The sequence below is a fragment of the Tachyglossus aculeatus genome, chromosome 21 (assembly GCF_015852505.1).
Source record: "Tachyglossus aculeatus isolate mTacAcu1 chromosome 21, mTacAcu1.pri, whole genome shotgun sequence".
NCBI classification, from domain to species: domain Eukaryota; kingdom Metazoa; phylum Chordata; class Mammalia; order Monotremata; family Tachyglossidae; genus Tachyglossus; species Tachyglossus aculeatus.
Genome location: NC_052086.1, coordinates 11,905,246 through 11,929,835, shown reverse-complemented (window position 1 = coordinate 11,929,835; position 24,590 = coordinate 11,905,246). Strand labels below are relative to the sequence as shown.

Genomic DNA, 24,590 nt, shown 5'->3' with positions numbered 1-24,590 from the left:
CTGGATGTTGCCAACTTGGACTTCCCAAGCGCTTAGTCCAGTGCTCTGCACACAGTAAGCGCCCAATAAATACGATTGAATGAATGAATGAATGAATCCCAGCTCGGCCCATTGTCAGCTGTGTGACTTTGGGCAAGTCGCTTCACCTCTGTGCCTCAGTTCCCTCGTCTGTAAAATGGGGATTAAGACTGTGAGCCCTTCATGGGACAACCTGATCACCTTGTAACCTCCCCAGCGCTTAGAACAGTGCTTTGCACATAGTAAGCGCTTAACAAATACCCACATTATTATGACGATGATGATTATTCTATTTATTTTATTTTGTTAGTATGTTTGGTTTTGTTCTCTGTCTCCCCCTTTTAGACTGTGAGCCCACTGTTGGGTAGGGACCGTCTCTAGATGTTGCCAACTTGGACTTCCCAAGCGCTTAGTCCAGTGCTCTGCGCACAGTAAGTGCTCAAAAAATGCGATTGATTGATTGATTGATTGACTGTGAGCCCCTCGTGGGCCAACCTGATGACCTTGTATCTCCCCCAGCGCTTAGAACAGTGCTTGGCACATAGTAAGCGCTTAACAAATACCCACATTATTATTATTATTATTAATAAATGCGATTGATTGATTGATTGACTGTGAGCCCCTCGTGGGCCAACCTGATGACCTTGTATCTCCCCCAGCGCTTAGAACAGTGCTTGGCACATAGTGAGCGCTTAACAAATACCCACATTATTATTATTACTATTATTAATAAATGCAATTGATTGATTGACTGTGAGCCCTTCGTGGGCCAACCTGATGACCTTGTATCTCCCCCAGCGCTTAGAACAGTGTTTGGCACATAGTAAGCGCTTAATACCCACATTATTATTATTATTATTATTAATAAATGCAATTGATTGATTGACTGTGAGCCCTTCATGGGCCAACCTGATGACCTTGTATCTCCCCCGGCGCTTAGAACAGTGCTTGGCACATAGTAAGCGCTTAAGAAATACCCACATTATGATGATGATTATTATTATTCTATTTTATTTTATTGTGTGAGTATGCTTGGTTTTGTCCTCTGTCTCCCCCTTTTAGACTGTAAGCCCACTGTTGGGTAGGGACTGTCTCTAGATGTTGCCAACTTGGACTTCCCAAGCGCTTAGTACAGTGCTCTGCACACAGTAAGCGCCCAATAAAGTACAGCGCTCTGCACATAGTAAGCGCCCAATAAAGTACAGTGCTCTGCACATAGTAAGCGCTCAATAAACAGAAATGAATGAATGACTGAATAAATACGACTGAATGATTGCAAGCGAACGAACGATGAATGAATGAATGAGCCAGCCCCCGCGCGTGCGCTCCTTAGGCGGTGGAGGCCCCGCCCACCCGGGCCGCGCATGCGCTCCTAAGGCGGTGGAGGCCCCGCCCACCTGGGCCGCGCATGCGCGCTGGCCGAGGTTGGGGGGCTGGGCAGCGCGCATGCGCGCCGCGCGCCTTGACGGCAGTGTGGCGGACGCGGAGGGCGCCCTTTTACGACGTTTACGACAGCGCGTGCGCCGGCCGAGGCGGGGGGGCTGGGCAGCGCGCACGCGCGCCGCCCGTCTTGACGGCAGTGTGGCGGGCTCGAGGGGCGCCCTTTTACGACTTTTACGACAGCGCGCGCGCGCCCGCGCCGGACGGCAGTGTGGCCGCCATGGCGTCGCCCTTCAGCGGGGTCCTGCAGCTGACGGACTTGGACGACTTCATCGGCCCGTCGCAGGTGGGCCGGGCCTCCTCATCCTCCTTTTGGCCAAAGACGGCACAGAGAAGGCAGGCGACTGGCCCCAGGTCACACAGCAGACGAGTGGCATAGTTGGCATTCATTCATTCATTCAATTCTATTGAGCGCTTACCTGTTTTGCACCCTGCTTGTCCATAACAGCATTCATTCATTCATTCAGTTGTATTTATTGAGCGCTTACTGTGTGCAGAGCACTGTACTAAGCGCTTGACAATACCACTAATAATAACGGCACTTTATTAAGCGCCTACTAGGTGCCAAGCGCTGAGGAGATTTCAAGATCAGCTTGTCCCACGGGGGGCTCACAGTTTTAATCCCCATTTTGCTGCTGATTAAAAACCTCATATGGGGATAATACCTCAGCCCCATTTTGCAGATCAATCAATCAGTCGTATTTATTGAGCGCTTCCTGTGGGCAGAGCACTGGACTAAGCGCTTGGGAAGTACAAGTTGGCAACATCTAGAGACAATCAATCGTGTTTATTGAGCGCTTACTGTGTGCAGAACACTGGACTAAGCGCTTGGGAAGGACAAGTTGGCAACATCTAGAGACAGTCATCAATCAGTCGTAGTTATTGAGCGCTTACTGTGTGCAGAGCACTGGACTAAGCGCTTGGGAAGGACAAGTTGGCAACATAGAGAGACAGTCAATCGATCAATCAATCGTATTTATTGAGCGCTTACTGTGTGCAGAGCACTGGACTAAGCGCTTGGGAAGGACAAGTTGGCAATATATAGAGACAGTCAATCAATCAATTAATCAGTTGTATGTATTGAGCGCTTACTGTGTGCAGAACACTGTACTAAGTGCTTGGGAAGGACAAATTGGCAACATATAGAGACAGTCAATCAATCAATCAATCGTATTTATTGAGCGCTTACTGTGTGCAGAGCACTGGACTAAGCTCTTGGGAAGGACAAGGTGGCAACATATAGAGACAATCAATCAATCAGTTGCATGTATTGAGCGCTTACTGTGTGCAGAACACTGGACTAAGCGCTTGGGAAGGACAAGTTGGCAACATATAGAGACAGTCATCAATCAATCGTAGTTATTGAGCGCTTACTGTGTGCAGAGCACTGGACTAAGCGCTTGGGAAGGACAAGTTGGCAACATATAGAGACGGTCAATCGATCAATCGTATTTATTGAGCGCTTACTGTGTGCAGAGCACTGGACTAAGCGCTTGGGAAGGACAAGTTGGCAATATATAGAGACAGTCAATCAATCAATTGATCAGTTGTATGTATTGAGCGCTTACTGTGTGCAGAACACTGTACTAAGTGCTTGGGAAGGACAAATTGGCAACATATAGAGACAGTCAATCAATCAATCAATCGTATTTATTGAGCGCTTACTGTGGGCAGAGCACTGGACTAAGCGCTTGGGAAGTCCAAGTTGGCAACATATAGACAGAGTCAATCAATCAATCTATCGTATTTATTGAGCGCTTACTGTGTGCAGAGCGCTGGACTAAGCGCTTGGGAAGGACAAGTTGGCAACATATAGAGACAGTCAATCAATCGTATTTATTGAGCACTTACTGTGTGCAGAGCACTGGACTAAGCGCTTGGGAAGTCCAAGTTGGCAACAAAGAGAGATGGTCCCTACCCAACAGTGGGCTCACAGTCTAAAAATGCGGATGAGGTAACTGAGGCCCAGAGAAGTGAAGTGACTTGACCAAAGTCACACAGCTGACAACTAACTGGGATTAGAACCCAGGTCCTCTGATTGCCAGTCCTGGGCTCTTTAATAATTATAATAACGGTATTTGTTAAGCTCTTACTATGTGCGAAGCACTGTTCTAAGCGCCAGGTAGATACAAGGTAATCAAGTTGGCCCACGTGGGGCTCACAGTCTTTATCCCCATTTTACAGATGAGGTCACTGAGGCCCAGTGAATTCACTTGCCCAAAGTCACACAGCTGACAACTAACTGGGATTAGAACCCAGGTCCTCTGATTGCCAGTCCTGGGCTCTTTAATAATAATAATAATAATAATAACAACAGTATTTGTTAAGCTCTTACTATGTGCGAATCACTGTTCTAAGCGCCGGGTAACAAGTTGTTCCCCGTGGGGCTCACAGTCTGAATCCCCATTTTACAGATGAGGTCACTGAGGCCCAGTGAAGTGACTTGCCCGAGGTCACACAGCAGACGAGTGGCAGCATTGGCATTAATAATAATAATAATAATAATAATGATGGCATTTATTAAGCGCTTACTAGGTGCCAAGCACTGTTCTAAGCGCTGAGGAGATTACAATATCAGGTTGTCCCATGGGGGGCTTACAGTTTTAATCCCCATTTTGCAGATGAGGGAACTGAGGCCCAGAGAAGTGAAGTGACTTGCCCAAAGTCACACAGCTGACAACTAGTCTAACTGGGATTAGAACCCAGGTCCTCTGATTGCCAGTCCTGTTCTCTTTAATAATAATAACGGTATTTGTTAAGCTCTTACTATGTGCGAAGCACTGTTCTAAGCGCCGGGTAGATACAAGGTAAGCAAGTTGTCCCACGTGGGGCTCACAGTCTTTATCCCCATTTTACAGAAGAGGTCACTGAGGCCCAGTGAAGTGACTTGCCCGAGGTCACACAGCAGACGAGTGGCAGCATTGGCATTAATAATAATAATAATAATGGCATTCAATAAGCGCTTACTAGGTGCCAAGCACTGTTCTAAGCGCTGAGGAGATTACAAGATCAGGTAATAACAATAATAATAACGGTATTTGTTAAGCTCTTACTATGTGCGAAGCACTGTTCTAAGCGCCGGGTAGATGCAAGGTAAGCAAGTTGTCCTATGTGGGGCTCACAGTCTTTATCCCCATTTTACAGACGAGGTCACTGAGACCCAGTGAAGTGACTTGCCCGAGGTCACACAGCAGACGAGTGGCCGGGCTGGGATTAGAACCCAGGTCCTCTGATTGCCAGTCTTGGGCTCTTTAATAATAATAATAATAATAATAACGTATTTGTTAAGCTCTTACTAAGTGCCGAGCACTGTTCTAAGCGCCAGGTAGATACAAGGTAAGCAAGTTATCCTATGTGGGTCTCACAGTCTTTATCCCCATTTTACAGGTGAGGTCACTGAGGCCCAGTGAAGTGACTTGCCCGAGGTCACACAGCAGACGAGTGGCAGCATTGGCATTAATAATAATAATAATAATAATAATAATGGCATTTATTAAGCGCTTACTAGGTGCCTTAGGACTGCCCAAGGTCGCACAGTGGACGGGTGGCAGAGCTGGGACAGGAACCTTCTGTTCCCGCAACTCCCAAGTCTGGGCCCTTTTTCATTCATTCATTCATTCATTCATTCATTCATTCACTCAATTGCCTTGATTGAGCGCTTACTGTGTGCAAAGCACTGTATTAAACGCTTGGAAAGTACAATTCGGAAACAGAGACAATCCATACCCAACAACGGGCTCACGGTCTAGAAGGGGGAGACAACAAAACAAGTAGCGGCGTGGCTCAGTGGAAAGAGCCCGGGCTTTGGAGTCAGGGGTCAGGGGTGCGAATCCCGGCTCCGCCAACTGTCAGCTGTGTGACTTTGGGCAAGTCACTTCACTTCTCTGGGCCTCAGTGCCCTCATCTGTAAAATGGGGATGACAGTGCTTGGCACATAGTAAGCGCTTACTAAATGCCATCATTATTATTATTATTATTATTATTAAGTAGACAGGCGTCAATAGCATCAAAATAGAGAAATAGAATTATAAATAGGTAAATTCATCAGTTTAAACTCATTTTTATATTTAATATATTTAAACTCATATTTATTTATTTATTTATTTTATTTGTACATATCCATTCTATTTCTTTTATTTTGTTAGTAGGTTTGGTTTGGTTCTCCGTCTCCCCCTTCTAGACTGTGAGCCCACTGTTGGGTCTGGACTGTCTCTATATGTTGCCAATTTGTACTTCCCAAGCGCTTAGTACAGTGCTCCGCACATAGTAAGCGCTCAATAAATACGATTGATGGTGATGATGATGATGATTTTCCACTAGGCCTTTCTCCCGGTGCCACTCCTTCGATAGGTAGGGAAGAGTTGTAGAGATGGGGGCTCACTTCTAAACGTTGACTTCTACCGCAGAGGGGAAATAATAACCATCACGGTAAATAATAACGATAACATTTGTTTATTCGTTCAATCGTATTTATTGAGCGCTAACCGTGTGCAGAGCACTGTACTGAGCGCTTGGGAAGTGCAAGTCGGCAACATACAGAGACGGTCCCTGCCTCCCTGTTTACCCCGAAGCTCCTTGTGGGCAGGGAACCTGTCTCCCAACTCCGTACTCTCCCAAGCACTCAGTACAGTGCTCTGCACGCTGTAGGCGTTCAATAGATACCACCAATCGATTGTAAAATGGGAATTCAGTACCCGTTCTTTGTCCTTCTTGGACCGTAAGCCCCAAGCGGGAGAGGGCCCGTTTCCGCCCTGGTTTTCTACCTCAACGCTTAGTACAGAGTCAGCGCGTGATGGTGCGGTTATTGTCGCTGCTCCCAGTCCTAAAATAATCAATCAATCAATCAATCAATCGTATTTATTGAGCGCTTACTATGTGCAGAGCACTGTACTAAGCGCTTGGGAAGTACAAATTGGCATCACATAGAGACAGTCCCCACCCAACAGTGGGCTCACAGTCTAAAAGGGGGAGACAGAGAACAGAACCAAACATACCAACAAAATAAAATAAATAGGATAGAAATGTACAAGTAAAATAAATAAATGAATAAATAGAGTGATAAGCCATTTTGGGCCGGGGGGGCGTCTTCCGTTTCAGGATTGCATAAAACCCCTGACGGTGGAGAAGAAGCCCGGCAGAGGGGCAGCAAAGATCCGAATCGAGGAAGATGGGAATTACTTCCAAGTTAACCAGGTAATCCCGCCCCGCCCCGGGAATTAAAGTTCCGATCCGCCTCCCACGTGAGAGTAGAAGCTCCCCGCGGGCCAGGAACGGGCCTTGTGCTTGCAGTGTCCTTTCCTGAGCGTTTAGTACAGTGCTCGATAAATGCCCTTGTTAAATCTATTACTACCAATACTACTACCTTAGTCCATTGCGTTCAGTAGGCCTTCAACAATTACCATTTAATGACTGTGCTATTTCTTAAATGCTTATTTTTTTTGGCATTTATTAAGCGCCTACTTAAGTGCTTTTTGTTTGTTTGTTTTGGCATTTATTAAGCGCTTACTATGTGCAAAGCACTGTTCTGAGCGCCGGGGAGGTTACGAGGTGATCAGGTTGTCCCACAAGGGGCTCACAGTCTTAACCCCCGTTTTACAGATGAGACACCTGAGGCCCAGAGAAGTGAAGTGACTCGCCCAGAGTCACCCAGCTGACAAGTGGCAGAGCCGGGATTTGAACCCATGACCTCCGACTCCAAAGTCCGGGCTCTTTCCACTGAGCCACGCTGCTTCTCTATGTCCCAGGTGGAGCTTACGGTGTAAGGGAGAGGGAGAACTGGTATTTTATCATCATTTGACAGAGGAGGAAATTGAGGGTCAGATTAAGTGAAATGACTTGCCCAAGGTCACCCAGCAGGCAAGTGGCAGAGTGAGACTAGATCCCAGCTCTTCTAGCTACCAGGTCTGCGCTCTTTCATTCATTCAATCGTATTTATTGTATTAATCGTATTAATATTACTACTAGTAGCAGTTGTATTAATAACAATCAATCGTATTTATTGAGTGCTTACCGTGTGCAGAGCACTGGACTAAGCGCTTGGGAAGTCCAAGTTGGCAACATCTAGAGACAGTCCCTACCCAACAGCGGGCTCACAGTCTAGAAGGGGGAGACAGAGAACAAAACCAAACATAGTAACAGAATAAAATAAATAGAATAAATATGTACAAGTCAAATAACCAACATTACTGTAGTACAATGTGTTGCTCTCAGAAGGCGCTTAATGAACGTCATCGCTGTTATGACTTAATACTACATTAGATCGGGGCTCTACACTCAGAGCCATTGCTGTTATATATGTATATATGTTTGTACATATTTATTACTCTATTTTACTTGTACATATCTATTCTATTTATTTTATTTTGTTGATATGTTGGTTTTGTTCTCTGTCTCCCCTTTCTAGACTGTGAGCCCACTGTTGGGTAGGGCCCATCCCTATATGTTGCCAACTTGTACTTCCCAAGCGCTTAGTCCAGTGCTCTGCACACACTAAGCGCTCAATAAATACGATTGAGTGATTGATTGATTGTTATTAATACTACTGCTACTAGTAGTAATATTAATACTGCTGCTCAGTCAGTCATTGTCGTATTTATTTTATTTTGTTAGTATATTTGGTTTTCTTCTCTGTCTCCCCCTTTTAGACTGTGAGCCCACTGCTGGGTAGGGACTGTCTATATGTTACCAACTTGTACTTCCCAAGCGCTTAGTCCAGTGCTCTGCACACGGTAAGCGCTCAGTAAGTACGATTGATTTATTGAGCGCTTACGAAGCGCTTGGAAAGTAGAGTACAGCTATAAAGAGAGACATTCCCTGCTCACAAAAGGCTCACAGTCAAGAGTGGAGGAGACAGACATAAATGCAAGTTAACAGGCATCAATATGGGGGAAGAGCAAAGGGAGAAAATCATGATGACGCGGAAGGGAGTGGGAGCCGAGGAAAAGTAGGGCTTAGTCTGGGAAGGCCTCTTGGAGGAAGTGTGCCTCAAGTAGGGCTTTGAAAGGGGAAGAGTGGATTGTCCGGCGGATTTGAGGAGGGAAGGCATTCCAGGCCAAGGTTTGGCAGCGAGAGACAGGCGAGATCAAGGCACAGTGAGAAGGTTAGCACCAGAGGAGCAGGGTGTATGGACTGGGACGTAGGAGAGAAGGGAGGTGAGAGAGGAGGGGGCAAGGAGATGGAAAGCTTTGAAGCCAATAGTGCGGAGTTTTTGTTTATTATTATTATTATTATTATGATGTAGCCCTGCCTAGTCCCTCCCGTTGAAGTTTCCAGTAGCCACTTTACTGATTAGCCGGTCCATTCCTCACCACTCCCTCCTGCATCGGGTTGCCGGTGTGGCTTGCTCCCCATCTGCCCTCTGGATGGGCTGCCAGAGTCAGGGACCGGCTATCTTCTCTCCCAGGCACTGTACTACGAGCTAATATAGATACAAAGTAGATATAGATACAAGGTAGCAAGGCTGGTCACAGTTCATGTATTTATTCTGATGGTATTGACGCCTGTGTGCTTGTTTTGTTGTCTGTCTAGGCTGTAAGCCCGTTGTTGGGAAGGGATTGTCTCTATCTGTGGCCTAATTGTACTTTCCAAGCGCTTAGTACAGAGCCCTGTACACAGTAAGCGCTCAATAAATACGATTGAGTGAATGAATGAATGATACGGAGGTGGATAGGCAACCACTGGAGATTTTTTTGAGGGGGTGACGTGCCCTGAACGTTTCCGTAGAAAGATAATCCGGGCAGCGGAGTGAAATATGGACTGGAGTGGGGAGAGGCAGGAGGCTGAGGGGTCAGAAATGAGGCCGGTGCGGTAATCTAGGCGGGGTAGGATTCATTCATTCATTCTGTGTGCAGAGCACTGTACTAAGCGCTAACGTGGTAGCAGTTCTGATGGAGAGGGAAGGGCGGATTTTAGCAGTGCTTTGAAGGTGAGACCGAAAGGATTTGTTGATTGAATGAGAGAGAGGAGTCAAGGATAACGCCAAGATTACGGGCTTGAGAGACGGGAAGGATGGTGGTGCCGTCTACAGTGACGGGAAAGTCTAGGAGAGGATGGGGTTTGGGCGGGAAGATGAGGAGCTCTGTTTTGGACATGTTAAGTTTGAAGAGACGGGGGGACATCCAAGTAGATATGCCTCGATGGCAGGAGGAGATGCGAGCGTGGTGACATGGAGAGAGATCCGGGGAGGAGATGTAGATTTGGTTTTCATCTGCGTAGAGGTGGTAGTTGAAGCCGTGGGAGTGAGTGAGTTCTCCAAGGGAATGAGTGTAGATGGAGAATAGAAGGGGACCGAGAACTGAACTTTGAGGGACGCCCTACGGTGAGGGGATGGAAGGGGGAAGAGGAGCCTGCGAAGGAGACTGGGAATGAATGGCCAGAGAGATGAGGAGAACCAGGAGAATACGGAAGCGGTGAAGCCAAGGTTAGATAATGTATCGAGGAGAAGGGTATGGTCCGCAGTGTCGAAGGCAGCCGAAAGGTCGAGGAGGATCAGGATGGATTAGGAGCCGTTGGATTTGGCAAGAAGGAGATCATCGGGGACCTTTGAGAGGGCAGTTTCAGTGTAGTGAGGGGGTCCAGGAGAGGAATTCGAGGCAGCGAGTTTAGACGACTCACTCTTTCCCTCTAGACTGTAAGCCTGATGTGGGCGGCGAATGTCTGTTTATTTTTGTATCATACTCTCCCACGCGCTAAGTACGGCACTCTGCCCACAGAAAGCGCTCAGTCCGTTCTACCTAATGTAGGCTGCTTCTCCAGAAGCACCTAGTAAGCGCTTAGCAAATACGATCAATACAGTTGGGTAACCTTGGGCGTGGCTCAGCGGAAAGAGCCCGGGCTTTGGAGTCCGAGGCCGTGGGTTCAAATCCCGGCTCCGCCAATTGTCGGCTGGGTGACTTTGGGCAAGTCACTTCACTTCTGTGTGCCTCAGTTATCTCATCTGTAAAATGGGGGTGAAGACTGCGAGCCCCCCGTGGGACAACCTGATCACCTGGAAACCTCCCCAGCCCTTAGAACTGTGCTTTGCACAGAGTAAGCGCTTAACAAATGCCGTTATTATTATTTGAGAGAAGCAGCGTGGCTCAGCGGAAAGAGCCCGGGCCTTGGAATCAGAGGTCACGGGTTCAAACCCCGGCTCTGCCAATTGTCAGCTGGGTGACTTTGGGCAAGTCACTTCACTTCTCTGGGCCTCAGTTACCTCATCTGTGAAATGGGGGTGAAGACTGCGAGCCCCCCGTGGGACAACCTGATCACCTGGAAACCTCCCCAGCGCTTAGAACAGTGCTTTGCACAGAGTAAGCGCTTAACAAATACCTGGAATAAGCCCAGTCCTGCGAGTCGGAGGACCTGGGGTCTAATCTTGTCTCCGCCACTTTCATTCATTCAGTCAGTCATTTATTGAGCGCTTACTGTGTGCAGAGCACTGTACTAAGCGCTTGGGAAGTACAAGTTAACATACAGAGACGGTCCCTACCCAACAGCAGGCTGTCATTTTACTTGTCTGCTGGATGACCTCGGGCAACTCACTTCACTCCTCCGGGTCTCCGTTGTTTCCTCATTTGTCGAAGCGGATCAAATCCTCCTCCCTCCTACTTAGACCGCGCGCCCCAAATGTATCCAACCTGATAAATTAATTTGTATCTAACCCAGCACTTAATACAGTGCCCGGCACAGAGTAAGTGCTTAATAAGCACCGTAAAAAATGAGGCTGTAACAAGAAGGGGTGGAGATAGATCAGGATGAAATGGCAGGCAAGCAACAGAGTGTTGAAATGCAGATCTAGGTAAAAGTCTGCGTGAGTTTGGAGGCACAGGGGCAACAGGGATTTTAATCCATCCATCGGTGGTTTTTATTTAGCACCTGCCGAGTTCAGAGGAGTGTACTAAGCGCTTGGGAGAGCAACGGAGGAAGCAGAGGTCATGGATTCAAATCCCGGCTCTGCCAGTTGTCGGCTGTGTGACTTTGGGCAAGCCACTTCACTTCTCTGGGCCTCAGTGACCTCATCTGTAAAAGGGGGATGAAGACGGTGAGCCCCCCCGTGGGACAACCTGGTCACCTTGTAACCTCCGCAGTGCTTATAAATGCTTCATAAATGCCATCCTAAATAAATGAAATAGATGTGATCACTGCCCACGAGGAGCTGACGGATTAGAGGGGGAGATGGAGATGAGGGTGAGGGGAAATAGTAGAATTTAAAGCCAGGAAGCCACCATTTGAGGCCCCTTCAGCCCGGATGGGGGGACTCCTGGGTTCCCTCAGGTGAGTCGAGGGGCGTCAGGCCCCGAGTGAGTCAAGCCCCATCTTGGGTGCCCGGCCCCGGTCCCTGGCAACTCGTGCCCTCCGTGCTCCCCTTCCCCGCAGGACGGACAGGCCCAGAAGCTGGAGAAGGCGAAAATCACGCTGAACGACTGCCTGGCCTGCAGCGGCTGTGTGACGTCGGCGGAGAGCGTGCTGATCGCCGAGCAGAGCCACGAGGAGCTGACTAGAGCCCTGGCTGCCAACAAAGTACGCCTCGAGGGCCCCCTCCCCACCCCGGGGGTCCCCTCCCCACCCTGAGGGTCCTTCCACCCCGTCAAGGGGGCTGGTGGCCAAGCAGAGCCACCAGGAGCCGGTCAGGGCCCTGGCCACCGAAAAAGTACTCCCTCCCAAGGATCCTGCCCCAGTGATCGTGGAGTGATGGCATGTGTTAATCAGTGGGAATTATTGGCGCTCACGGTGTGCCGAGCACTGTACCGAGCTCTTGGGAGAAGACAATGCAGTCAGAATTGGTCGATGTGTTCCCTGCCCACAAGGAGCTTACAGTCTAGAGGGGGAGGCAGACATCGACAGAAATTATAGATGTGGATCAAAGTGTGGTGATGTGAGGCTGGGGTGACTATCAAGTGCTTAAAGGTCACAGGAGGGAGAGGGGGTCAGGGAAAGAGGGCTTCATTGGGGAAGCCTCTTGGAGGAGGTGGCTTTGAAAGCAATCAATCGTATTTATCGAGCGCTTGCTGTGTGCAGAGCACTGTCCTAAGCGCCTGGGAAGTACAAGTTGGCAACATATAGAGACGGTCCCAGGGGGTGACAGTCTAGAAGATCGTGAAAGTGGGGAGAGAGGTGGTCTGGCGTATAAGGAAGGGGAAACTTGGGAAAGGCGTTGGTGGCGAAGTAGATGAGAATGAGGTACAGCGAGCAAGCTGGCAGTGGAGCAGAGTGTGCCAACTGGGCTGTAATAGATCAGCGAGGGGCGGGAGGAGGGGGAAAACCGATCGAATCCTTTAAAGTCAGCGGTAAAGAGTTTCTGTTCGACGCGGAGGTGGATCGGCGTTCGCGGGAGGTTCTGAAGTAGGGAGATGTGGACTGAATGTTTTTTTTTAGGAAATCGGTCCTGGAAGCAGAGTGAAGTATGGCTGGGGTGAAGAGAGACAGGAGGCAGGGAGGTCATTCATTCATTCAGTCGTATTTGAGTGCTTACTGTGTGCAGAGCACTGTACTAAGTGCTTAGGTCAGCGAGGGGCCTGATGGAGTAATCAAAGTGAGATTAGATAAGTGCTTGGATCAGCGCTGTAGCAGTTCGGATCGAGAGGAAAGGGTGGATTTTAGTGTTATTGCGTGGGTTGAACTGCCAGGATTTGGTGACAAGTTGAATATGTGAGGTCAGTTAGAGAGAGAAGTCGAAGATAATGCCAAGATTACGGGCTTCTGAAACACGGAGGATCTAGCCTTGGGAAAGGCAAGGGTAAGACAGGCTTTGGGGGTGAAAATGAGAAGGTTTGTTTTGGACATGTTTAGTTTGACGTGTTGGTGGACCATTTGAGCTGAGATGTCCCGAAGGCAGGAGGAAATGCGGAACTGCGGAGAAGGAGAGAGGTCCGGGCTGGAGATGAAGATTTGAGAATCATCCGCATAGAGGTGGTAGTTGAAGCCAGGGGAGTGAGTGAGTTGTCCAAGGGAGTGGGTTTAGGTGAAGACTAGAAGAGGATCCAGAGCTGAGCCTTGAGGGACTCCCACGGTTACGGGGTGGGCGGCAGAGGAAAATCCCACAAAAGGTACTGGGAACCTCTGCATACGGTAAGCGCTTAATAAATATTATTGAATGAATGAGAATGAGCAGCTGGAGATATAGGAGAACCTGGAGAGGACAGTGTCAGTGAAGCCAAGGTTGGATAATGTTTTTGGGAGAAGGGGATGGTCGACGGCGTTGAAGGCAGCTGAGAGGTCCGGGAGGATGAGGATGGATCTGGCAAGGAGATCGTTGATGACCTTTTTGAGAGGGGGCGGAAGCCAGATTGAAGGGAGTCGAGGAGAGGAAGCGGAGGCAGCGGGTGTAGACGACTCGCTCAAGTTGAGAGAGAAATGATAGGAGAGTGATGAGGGGAGCCATGGGGGTCACGGCTGGGCTTTTTAGGGTAGGGGAGGTGTGGCCGTGTTTGAAAGCAGTGGGGAAGAAGCCGTTGGAGAGTGAACATTAGAAGATAGCAATCAGGGTGGGAAGAAGGGAGGAGGCGAGTGCTTTGATAAGGAGCGAAGGGATAGGGTCAGAGGCACAGGGTGACGGGGGGCAGGATTTTGAGAGAAAGCCGGAGATAGCCAATGGGGAAATTGGGAGAATGAAAGAAGAGAAAGGAAGCGGGAGGGACTGGAGAGGAGCGAGGGAGATGGTAGGGAAATTTTAGGGTTCCCGCCTGCCCCCCTTGCTGTGGTGTGGTACGGAGGCAAGGCCTTAAGGAGGTCAGATTGAGCCAGGGGGTAACAGAGCGCATAGAGCATCCATGGGATTTTTAAACGGTCGGCGAGGCAGGGAATCGGAGGGCCGGGCCCGTCGGTAGCCGTGGCGGAGGCGCCTCGCCTCTCCTTGCTGGGAGCCCGGCAGCCGGCGGAGCCGGTGAGACGCGACGCGGCCGCCCCAACCCGGAGCCCCCCGTCTTGGCCGGGGGTGCGGCGTGACCCCGAGAACGACCCCTCCTCTGAGCCCCAGCCCCACGGCGGCCTCGGACGCTGAAGTGTCGTTGGCAGACGGAGGGACGGAGACAAAGATTCGAACGTCCACGAGCGCGGCGGCCGTGTCCCCGGCCCGACCGTTCCCGCCCCCCGTTTTCAGGTGGCGGAGCCTGGCCAAGAGAAGCTGGTGGTGGTGTCCATCTCGCCGCAGTCCCGGGCGTCGTTGGGAGCGAGGTTCGAGCTGAGCCCCCTGGACACGGCCGGGAAACTGACAGCCTTCTTTCAGAGCCTGGGTGAGCCCCCCTCGCCGGCGGGAGACTGGGTTGTCTCGCATCCGCGCCCGCCAAAGCTCTTGTGATGGAAAACCTTAAGCAGCCCAGCAGGACCTTCCCCTTCATCCCGTGGTTGGGGGTCTCCTGGCCCGCACAGAAATCCAGCGTTTGTCGGGAACCACCCGCCCCCTGCAAGGTTTGGGTGCCGGCACTGAGGAACTCAGCCTTCCTGTTTGTTTCAACGGACTTTGGGCGAGTCACTTCACTTCTCTGGGCCTCAGTGACCCCATCTGGAAAAATGGGCATGAAAACCGTGAGCCCCCCGTGGGACAACCTGATCACTTCCTCGGCGCTTAGAACGGTGCTCTGCACGTAGTAAGCGCTTAACAAATGCCATCATTATTATTATGACTATTCATTCATTCAGTCAGTCGTATTTATGGAGCGCTTACGATGATGGCTTAGTACGGAGCATGGCACACGCTAAGTGCTTTACAAATATTCATTCAATCGTATTTATTGAGCGCTTACTATGTGCAGAGCACTGGACTAAGCGCTTGGGAAGTACAAGTCGGCAACATCTAGAGACGGTCCCTACCCAACAGCGGGCTCACAGTCTAAAAGGGGGAGACAGAGAACAAAACAGAAGATATTAACAAAATTAAACAATTAATTTAATTAATTAATTAATTAATTAATTAAACGAAATTAAATAAATTCTATTTATTCTAAATAAGTAGAATAAATATGTACAAATAAAATAAATAGATAGAGTAATAAATACATACAAACGTATATACAGGTGCTGTGGGGAGGGGAAGGAGGTAAGGCGGGAATTATTTCTAGTTTCTCGCCCCGGCTCTGGCACTACTACTACTACTACTAATAACAATAATTAGGGTATTTGTAAAGCACTTACTGTGTGCCAAGCTCAAAGGGCCCTTTTCACTACTTCTACTACCGCTACTAATACTACTACTAGTAATAATTGGGGTATTATATGTATATATGTTTGTATGTATTTTTTTACTCTATTTTATTTGCACATATTTATTCTATTATTATTATTACTATTCCACCCGACCTCCTACAGCACCTGTATATATGTTTGTACGTATTTATTACTCTAGTTCTTTATTTTGCTTGTACATATCTATTCTATTTATTTTATTTTGTTAGTATGTTTGCTTTTGTTCTCCGTCTCCCCCTTTTAGACCGCGAGCCCACTGTTGGGTAGGGACTGTCTCTGTATGTTGCCAATTTGGACTTCCCAAGCGCTTAGTACAGTGCTCTGCACATAATAAGCGCTCAATAAATACGATTGATGATGATCTGGAAAGTGGGAATTAAGACTGTGAGCCCCACGCGGTGCGACCTGAGCGCCTTGTGTCCCCCCCAGTGCTTAGAACAGTGCTTGGCACATAGTAAGCGCTTACCAAATGCCATTATTATTATTATTGTTTATTATTATTATTATTATTATTATTATTATTATTATTTTGACCAGCCCGGGCGGGGGTGGCGGGGAAGCATCCCGCGGCCCGCCGGCCCTGAGACGGAGGCTCGGTTTCAGGGGCGCACCACGTGTTCGACACCACCTTCTCCAGGAATTTCAGCCTCCTGGAAAGCCAGCGGGAATTCGTGGCCCGGTTCCGGAGACACTCCGCCTCGGAGCCCGCCCTGCCCATGCTGGCCTCCGCCTGCCCAGGTGGGGACGCGGGGGCATCGCCTCTGTAAAGTGCAACGCTCATCAGGCGCTTAGCACAGTGCTCTGCGCATAGTAAGCGCTCAATAAATGCGATGGATGATGATAAAAATGGGGACGAAGACTGAGCTCCGCACGGGACGCGGGCTGGGGCCAACCTGGGAAGCCCGTATCTATCCCGGCAACTAGTATGATGGTGATGATGATGGCATTTGTTAAGCGCTTACTATGTGCAAAGCACTGTTGAAAGCGCTGCCTGGGTAGGGACCGTCTCTATATGTTGCCGATTTGTACTTCCCAAGCGCTCAGTCCAGTGCTCTGCACATAGTAAGCGCTCAATAAATGATTGATGATGACGATGTACATATTTATTACTCTATTGTACTTGTCCATACCTATTCTATTTATTTTATTTTGTTAGTATGTTTGGTTTTGTTCTCTGTCTCCCCCTTTTAGACTGGGAGCCCGCTGTTGGGTAGGGACCGTCTCTGTATGTTGCCGATTTGTACCTCCCAAGCGCTTAGTCCAGTGCTCTGCACATAGGAAGCGCTCAATAAATACGATTGATTGATTGATTCTGATAAAAATGGGGACGAAGACTGAGCTCCGCACGGGACGCGGGCTGGGGCCAACCTGGGAAGCCCGTATCTATCCCGGCAATCAGTATGGTGATGGCATTTGTTAAGCGCTTACTATGTGCAAAGCACTGTTCTAAGCGCTGCCTGGCGCATAGGAATCGCTCAACAGATCCCATTTTATTAAAAAGGGGGGGCAACCGTGGCCACCCCTCCGCCCCTCCCCGCCCGCAGGTTGGATTTGTTACGCCGAGAAGACCCACGGCAGCTTCATCCTGCCGTACATCAGCACCGCCAAGTCTCCGCAGCAGGTTATGGGCTCCCTGGTCAAGGATCACTTTGCCCGGCAGCAGGTACCGGGCCCCCCCGAAGCCCAGCTTGGGCGTCCAGTCTCCATCCGTTGCCGACTTGTACTTCCCAAGCGCTTAGCACAGTGCCCTGCACGCAGTGAGCGCTCAATAAATACGACTGACGATGGGAGTGCCGCGCTGGGCGCTCGGGAGCGGCACGGGGCGGGCGGCACGAGCGACGGAGGGGTTCGGAAGCATCCCGGGGGACGGGGGGCGACAGTTTGGACTTCCCAAGCGCTTGGTCCAGTGCTCTGCACATAGTAAGCGCTCGATAAATGCGATTGACGATGATGATGATGACAAGCGGCGTCTCCCTCAGCACCTCCCCCCGGCCCGCGTCTACCACGTCACCGTGATGCCCTGCTACGACAAGAAGCTGGAGGCGTCCCGGCCGGACTTCTTCAACCAAGAGGGCCAGACGAGGGACGTGGACTGCGTCATCACGACGGGTACGTTCCCGCCCACGAGCTCCCGTCTTGCGGCCACCCTCTGGGAAAGGGGAGGAGGAAGTGGGAGAAGGGGAGGAGAAGGGAAGGGAAGGGTGGGAATGCTGGATACAGGACCCCTCCAACCGGACTTAGCACATCCCTTTTGGGAGGATGCCACCCCAAATCAGGGTCATTCTTCGCCCCCTCGCCCCCCGTTAAGTGCTTACTATGTGCAAAGCACTGGGGGGGGATACAAGGTGATCAGGTTGTCCCCCGTGGGGCTCCCGGTCTCAATCCCCATTTTACACATCAATCAATCAGTCGTATTTATTGAGCGCTTACTGTGTGCAGAGCGCTGGACTAAGCGCTTGGGAAGTCCAAGTTGGCAATGTATAGAGACAGCCCCTACCCACCAGTGGGCTCACAGTCTAGAAGGGGAAGACAGAGAACAAAACCAAACATGCGAACAAAATAAAATAAATGGGATATGTCCAAGTAAAATAGAGTAATAAATATGTACAAACATATATACATATATACAGGTGTATATATGTTCCTGCCACGGCGGGCAATCGATCGGTCGACTGATCGTCCCTCAGGGAAGCTCCTGGGGGAAGCAGCGTGGCTCAGTGGAAAGAGCCCGGGCTTTGGAGTCCGAGGTCCTGGGTTCAAATCCCGGCCCTGCCACTGGTCAGCTGGGTGACTTCGGGCAAGTCACGTCGCTTCTCTGGGCCTCAGCTCCCTCATCTGGAAAATGGGGGGGAAGACTGGGAGCCCCCCGCGGGGCGACCTCATCACCTTGTCGCCTCCCTGGCGCTTAGAACGATGCTCTGCACATCGTAAGCGCTTAATAAGTGCCATCATTATTATTATTATTATTATGTAATATTGTAATATAATATGTAATATTATAATATGTAATATAATATGTAATTATGTAATTGTTGCCAATTTGTACTTCCCAAGCACTTAGTACAGTGCTCTGCACATAGTAAGCGCTCAATAAATACGATTGATGATGATGATGTAGCAGCAGGCGTGGCAGTGGGGTCGAGCATGGGGGGCTACTGTTCAAGAAGCCGGCCGGGGCCACAGTCAAGGTGGTCACTAATCAATCAACAATCGGTGGTGTTTATCATTATTCACAACGGTATCCATTCATTCATTCAGTCGTATTTATTGAGCGCTTACTGTGTGCAGAGCACTGGACTGAGCGCTTGGGAAGTCCGAGTCGGCGACACACAGAGACGGTCCCTACCCATTTTGGGTACGTGCCAAGTACCGTTCTAAGCGCTGGGGGAGAGTCAAGGAAATCGGGTGGCCCCCGTGGAGCTCGCAGTCTTAATCCCCATTTTACAGATGAGGGAACCGAGGCACAGAGAAGTGAAGTGACCCGCCCGAGGTCACATCATCATCATAATTTATTAAGCGCTTACTATGTGCAAAGCGTAGCAGACAGGTGCGAAGTCGGGATTTGAGCCGGAGGCCTCCGACCCTGAAGCCCGGGCTCTTCCCACCGCCGCCCGGGGTGGACGCTTCCCCTCCCAAATCCGGGAGACGTTCCCGGCACGGTGCCTTCAGGCTGTGGCTTTTCCCTCCAGGAGAAGTGGTGAAGCTGCTGGAGCAGGAAGGGGTGTCCCTGCCGGATTTGGTGCCCGCCCCCCTGGACCCAACGTAAGCAGGCGGTTCGGGTTCGCCCCTCGGCCGCGTCCCCCCCACCGCAACCGCGTGTGCACGCGTGTAGTTTGGCTTGGAGGTCCGCGGAAACGCGCGGAGGAAAAAGGAGGCTGACCTCCCGAGATGGGGTGGAGGGGGAGAACGCCCAAAAGGCGGACCGCCCGAGGCTGGGGGGAACAAGGAGGCCGACCCTCCAAGGCCTGGGCTCTTTCCACTGAGCCACGCTGCTATTCATATATATGTATATGTGTGTATGTGTACGTATATGTATATTTGTATATGCGTGTACATGTGTGTGTATATATGTATGTGGATATATATATCATCATCATCATTATCAATCGTATTTATTGAGCGCTTACTGTGCGCAGAGCACTGGACTAAGTGCTTGGGAAGTTCAAGTTGGCAACATCTAGAGACGGTCCCTACCCACCAGTGGGCTCACAGTCTAGAAGGGGGAGACAAAACCAAACATACTAACAAAATAAAATAAATAGAATAGATATGTACAAGCAAAATAAATAGAGTAATAACTATGTACAAACATATATGCATCATCATCATCAATTGTATTTATTGAGCGCTTACCGTGTGCAGAGCACTGTACTAAGCGCTTGGGAAGTCCAAGTTGGCAACATCTAGACACAGTCCCTACCCAACAGTGGGCTCACAGTCTAAAAGGGGGAGACGGAGAACAAAACCAAACGTACCAACAAAATAAAATGAATAGAATAGATATGTGCAAGTAAAATAAATAGAGTAATAAATGGGTACAAGCATCTATACAGGTGCTGTGGGGAAGGGAAGGAGGTAAGATGGGGGGATGGAGAGGGGGAGAGGAAGGAAGGGGCTCAGTAAATACCATCTGCGGATTGATCGATGGACTGTGCCAGCTTGTAGTTTCCAGGTGCTCAGTACAGTGCTCAATCGGTGACCGGGTGCCAGGGGAAGACCCGTCTCCCGCGTCGGGCTCCTCCACCCTCCCCGACGGCCGTCTTCCCTCCCAGGTTCGGCGGCGGCCCGGCCGCGGAGCTGATGGGCCACCGAGGGGGCGGGGCGGGGGGGCTACCTGGAGCACGTGTTCCGCCACGCGGCCCGAGAGCTGTTCGGCGTCTCCGCGGCCGAGCTCACCTACAAGCCCCTGAAGTGAGTCTGGGCCCTGCCGGGCCGGAGGGTGAGTCGGGGCGGGTGGATCCCGGGGAACCACCACCGGGCATCGGACGGGCACTGGATATTCGCCCCCCGACCCGAGAAATGGGCTGGATCCCTCCCCTCTACCCTCGGGCCTCACCTTCCCCGGGGTCAGAGTTCACGCCCCGGCCCCGCTGGGCAGTTGGGGCGGACGGACGCCGCCCCACTTGCGGGGGGGGGTCTCCGTTCGGGGGCGTCACCGCAGGCCGGGTCCCAGCCCCCCTCAAGTCGGGACCCGGCCCCCCTCCGTCCGCGCGGGCCCAGGAACAGGGACTTCCAGGAGGTGACCCTGGAGCGGGACGGCTCCGTCCTGCTGCACTGCGCGCTGGCCTACGGCTTCCGGAACATCCAGAACGTCGTCCAGAAGCTCAAGCGGGGGAAGTCGCCCTACCATTACGTGGAGGTCATGGCGTGTCCGGCCGGTAGGTAGGGGGCCCGCCCGGCCCGCGCTGCCGAGCTCGGAATGGGGATCGTACCCATCCGGGGGGGGCTTAGCCAGCACCCACGGGGGCCTGGACACCGTACTGACCACCTGGGAAAAGCCCCCGTTTCGACCGGAGAGGTCGACCCGAAATATCGTCGGCTAGAGTGCTGGGGAAAAATAGCCGTCTAGCAGACAGGACAGAGTTCTGGAGGTCGGGGGGGTCCCTGGCCACCATCGTACCAATCACGGGGGGGGGCTTAGCCAGCGCCCACCGCGGCCTGGACACCGTACTGACCCCCTGGGAAAAACCCCCGTTTCGACCGGAGAGGTCGACCCGAAATATCATCGGCTAGAGTGCCGGGGAAACATAGCCGACTAGCAGAACAGAGTTCTGGAGGTCGGGGGTTCCCTGCCGCTTCACCTCTCTGGGGCTCAGTTGTTTCATCTGTAAAATGGGGATAGGATCCCTTCTTCCGGGTGGGACGGGACCGCGGTCGGCGGGACCTGCCCCACCACCTAGGGCGATGCTTTGGCACCGGGTAAGCGCCTAACGGACTCAGTTCTGTACAGTGGCAGAGGAAAGCAAGGAAGGCGCCTACATCCCTGCCTGCCTTCAATCGATCAATCAATCATATTTATTGAGCGCTTACTATGTGCAGAGCACTGGACTAAGCGCTTGGGAAGTACAAATTGGCAACATATAGAGACAGTCCTTACCAACATTGGGCTCACAGTCTAAAAGGGGGAGACAGAGAACAAAACCAAACATACTAACAAAATAAAATAAATAGAATAGATATGTACAAGTAAAATTCACGCACATCCCCAACCCCGGGACAATGTAGAGCAACTTTGGAGCGATGGGGAGTGCCGAAATACCGTCCTAATGCTAGAGGCAGGCCCCTGATTAATCTCCGGCACCCCAAATCATCCTCATCGATCGTATTTAGCGAGCGCCTACTGTGTGCAGAGCACCGGACTAAGCGCTTGGGAAGTACAAATCCCGGAGCAGCCCACAGCACGGAGGAACGTGTGGGGGTGGGCGGGTTCGTGTACACGTCGGTTCCGTCGTTTATTCTGAGCCTTCTCGTTCATGTGTCATAGATTCATAATAATAATGGCATTTAATTAAGGTCTTACTATGTGCAAGGCACTGTTCTAAGCGCTGGGGAGGATACGAGGTGATCAGGTTGGCCCTGGTGGGGCTCACGGTCTTAATTTTACAGATTACAGATGAGATAACTGAGGCACAGAGAAGTTGCCCAAAGCCACCCAGCTGGCAGTTGGCAGGGCCGGGATTTGAACCCATCATCGATCATCATCATCATCAGTCGTATTTATTGAGCGCTTACTGTGTGCAGAGCACTGGACTGAGCGCTTGGGAAGTACAAATTGGCAACATATACAGTCCCTACCCAACAGTGGGCTCACAGACTAAAAGGGGGAGACAAAGCCAAGCATACTAACAAAATAAAATAAATAGAATAGATATGTACAAGTAAAATAAATAAATAAATAGAGTAATTTACTCTATTTACTCCAGGACCTGGTGCCCCACAGCACCTGTATATATGTATATATGTTTGTACATATTTATTACCCTATTTATTTTACTTGTACATATCTATTCTGTTTATTTTATTTTGTTAGTCTGTTTGGTTTTGTTCTCTGTCTCCCCCCTTTTAGACTGTGAGCCCACTGTTGGGTAGGGACTGTCTCTATATGTTGCCAGTTTGTACTTCCCAAGCGCTCAGTCCAGTGCTCTGCACATAGTAAGCGCTCAATAAATACGATTGATGATGATGATGATGACCTCCGACTCCAAAGCACGGGCTCTTTCCACTGAGCCACGCTGCTTCTCATCCTCCCCCATGAGAGCAGAAGCCCCTTGGAGGCAGAGAGCAGGCGTTGTGCTCCTGTTGTCCCTTACTCGGTGCCTAACCCCGTGGGCATCCAGGATGTAATAATAATGGCATTTATTCAGCGCTTACTATGTGCTAAGCGCTGGGGAGGTGACAGGGTGATGAGGTTGTCCCACGGGGGGCTCCCAGTCTTCATCCCCATTTTCCAGACGAGGGAACTGAGGCCCAGAGAAGTGAAGTGACTTGCCCCAAGTCAATCAATCGTATTTATTGAGCGCTTACTGTGTGCAGAGCACTGTACTAAGCGCTTGGGAAGTACAAATTGGCAACATATAGAGACAGTCCCTAAGTCCCAAGTCCCACAGCTGACAACTGGCAGAGCCGGGGTGTGAACCCGTGCCCTCCGACTCCGAAGCCCGGGCTCTTTCCCCGGAGCCGCGCTGCTTCCCGGCGGGATATGGCGTGGCCGCCGCCATCTGGGTGGCGAGCCCACTGTTGGGTAGGGACCGTCTCTAGATGTTGCCAGTTTGTACTTCCCAAGCGCTTAGTCCGGTGCCCTGCACACAGCGAGCGCTCAATAAATACGATTGATGATGATGCTGAGCGGTCTCCGCAGGGTGCCTGAACGGCGGCGGCCAGATCAGAGAGGACGGGGCGTCGGGCCGGGACCTGCTGCAGCGCACGGAGCGGCAGTACGCGGCGGCCCGGAGCGAGCCCCCCGAAGCCCACCCCGGCGTGCGGGAGCTGTACGCCCAATGGCTGGGCGGGGAGGGCTCGGAGCAGGCCGGCCGGCTCCTGCACACCCGCTACCACGCCCTCGAGAAAGCCGGCCCCAGCTTCAGCATCAAGTGGTGAGGCCGCGGGGGGCCCGGGGGTCTCCGCCGACCTCGGACGGACCCTCCGACCCTGCCCGGGAAACCCACGGATCCGTCGCCGTGCCCCCGGGGGACGCGGGCCGGTTGGAGCGTGCTGGACTGCGGCCACGCCGGGGCCGGAGTCGGAGAGAGGAAGGATGCTTTCCCGGTTGTCAAGGCCACCGGGAACGCGCCGGGTGGAATGGTCCGCTCGCCTGGAATACCGGTCGGCGTGGCTGTGGATAAGCCACCGGTGTAGGCCCGACCCTGGGGTAGCGAATGTGTCGGCACGAATCCGGTGATGCGGGCCAACCGTGGTCGCCCGGTGATACAGGCCGGCCCCCGAGATACGGGGTTCGTCATCATCATCATCATCAATCGTATCTATTGAGCGCTTACTATGTGCAGAGCACTGTACTAAGCGCTTGGGAAGTACAGATTAGGGGTATCTTGGTCCCCCTGCTCTAAGCAGGGTTTCCCGGGCAACGGACTCCCGCCTGGATTCAAGCACCCGCTGCCGGGGTTTCCCACGGGCCCCGACGTCGGTCTCCGAACGGACCGGCTCCCACGGGCCGCGGCCCGTTGGGAATCAGCGAGAAAAGGAAGGGGGATCCTGCGATGGGACGGTGCCCCCGGCCGCCGCAGCTTGATGGAGTGCCCGACCCGTGGTGCCAACACCGGAAAAGGACGGCGGCGGTGGCCCGCTGGGTCGGAAAAGGGACCGATTTCCGAGTGAGATCCTACGCTGAAAATAAATCGGGCGAGAATGAGAGGGGCTGAATTTCTAGTCGATCGATCGGCGGTATTTTTTAAAATTATTATTATTATGTAAGCGTGCTACGTTCGTTCACTCCTTCGGTCGTATTTATTGAGCGC

At 51.3% G+C, this 24,590-nt stretch overlaps 1 protein-coding gene across 1 annotated transcript; it reads left to right on the top strand.

Moving 5' to 3' along the window:
- The first annotated feature begins 1,665 nt into the window (after nt 1–1,665).
- Nucleotides 1,666–23,799, top strand: CIAO3 (cytosolic iron-sulfur assembly component 3). Its single transcript, XM_038763659.1, is given in 12 exon segments — nt 1,666–1,744; nt 6,556–6,651; nt 11,815–11,958; nt 14,537–14,669; nt 16,222–16,356; nt 17,163–17,281; nt 17,598–17,727; nt 19,308–19,380; nt 20,391–20,442; nt 20,444–20,529; nt 20,839–20,996; nt 23,477–23,799. Coding segments are annotated over 12 exon segments (1,431 nt in total). The 5' UTR covers nt 1,666–1,678; the 3' UTR covers nt 23,716–23,799.
- Nucleotides 23,800–24,590: the final 791 nt, after the last annotated feature.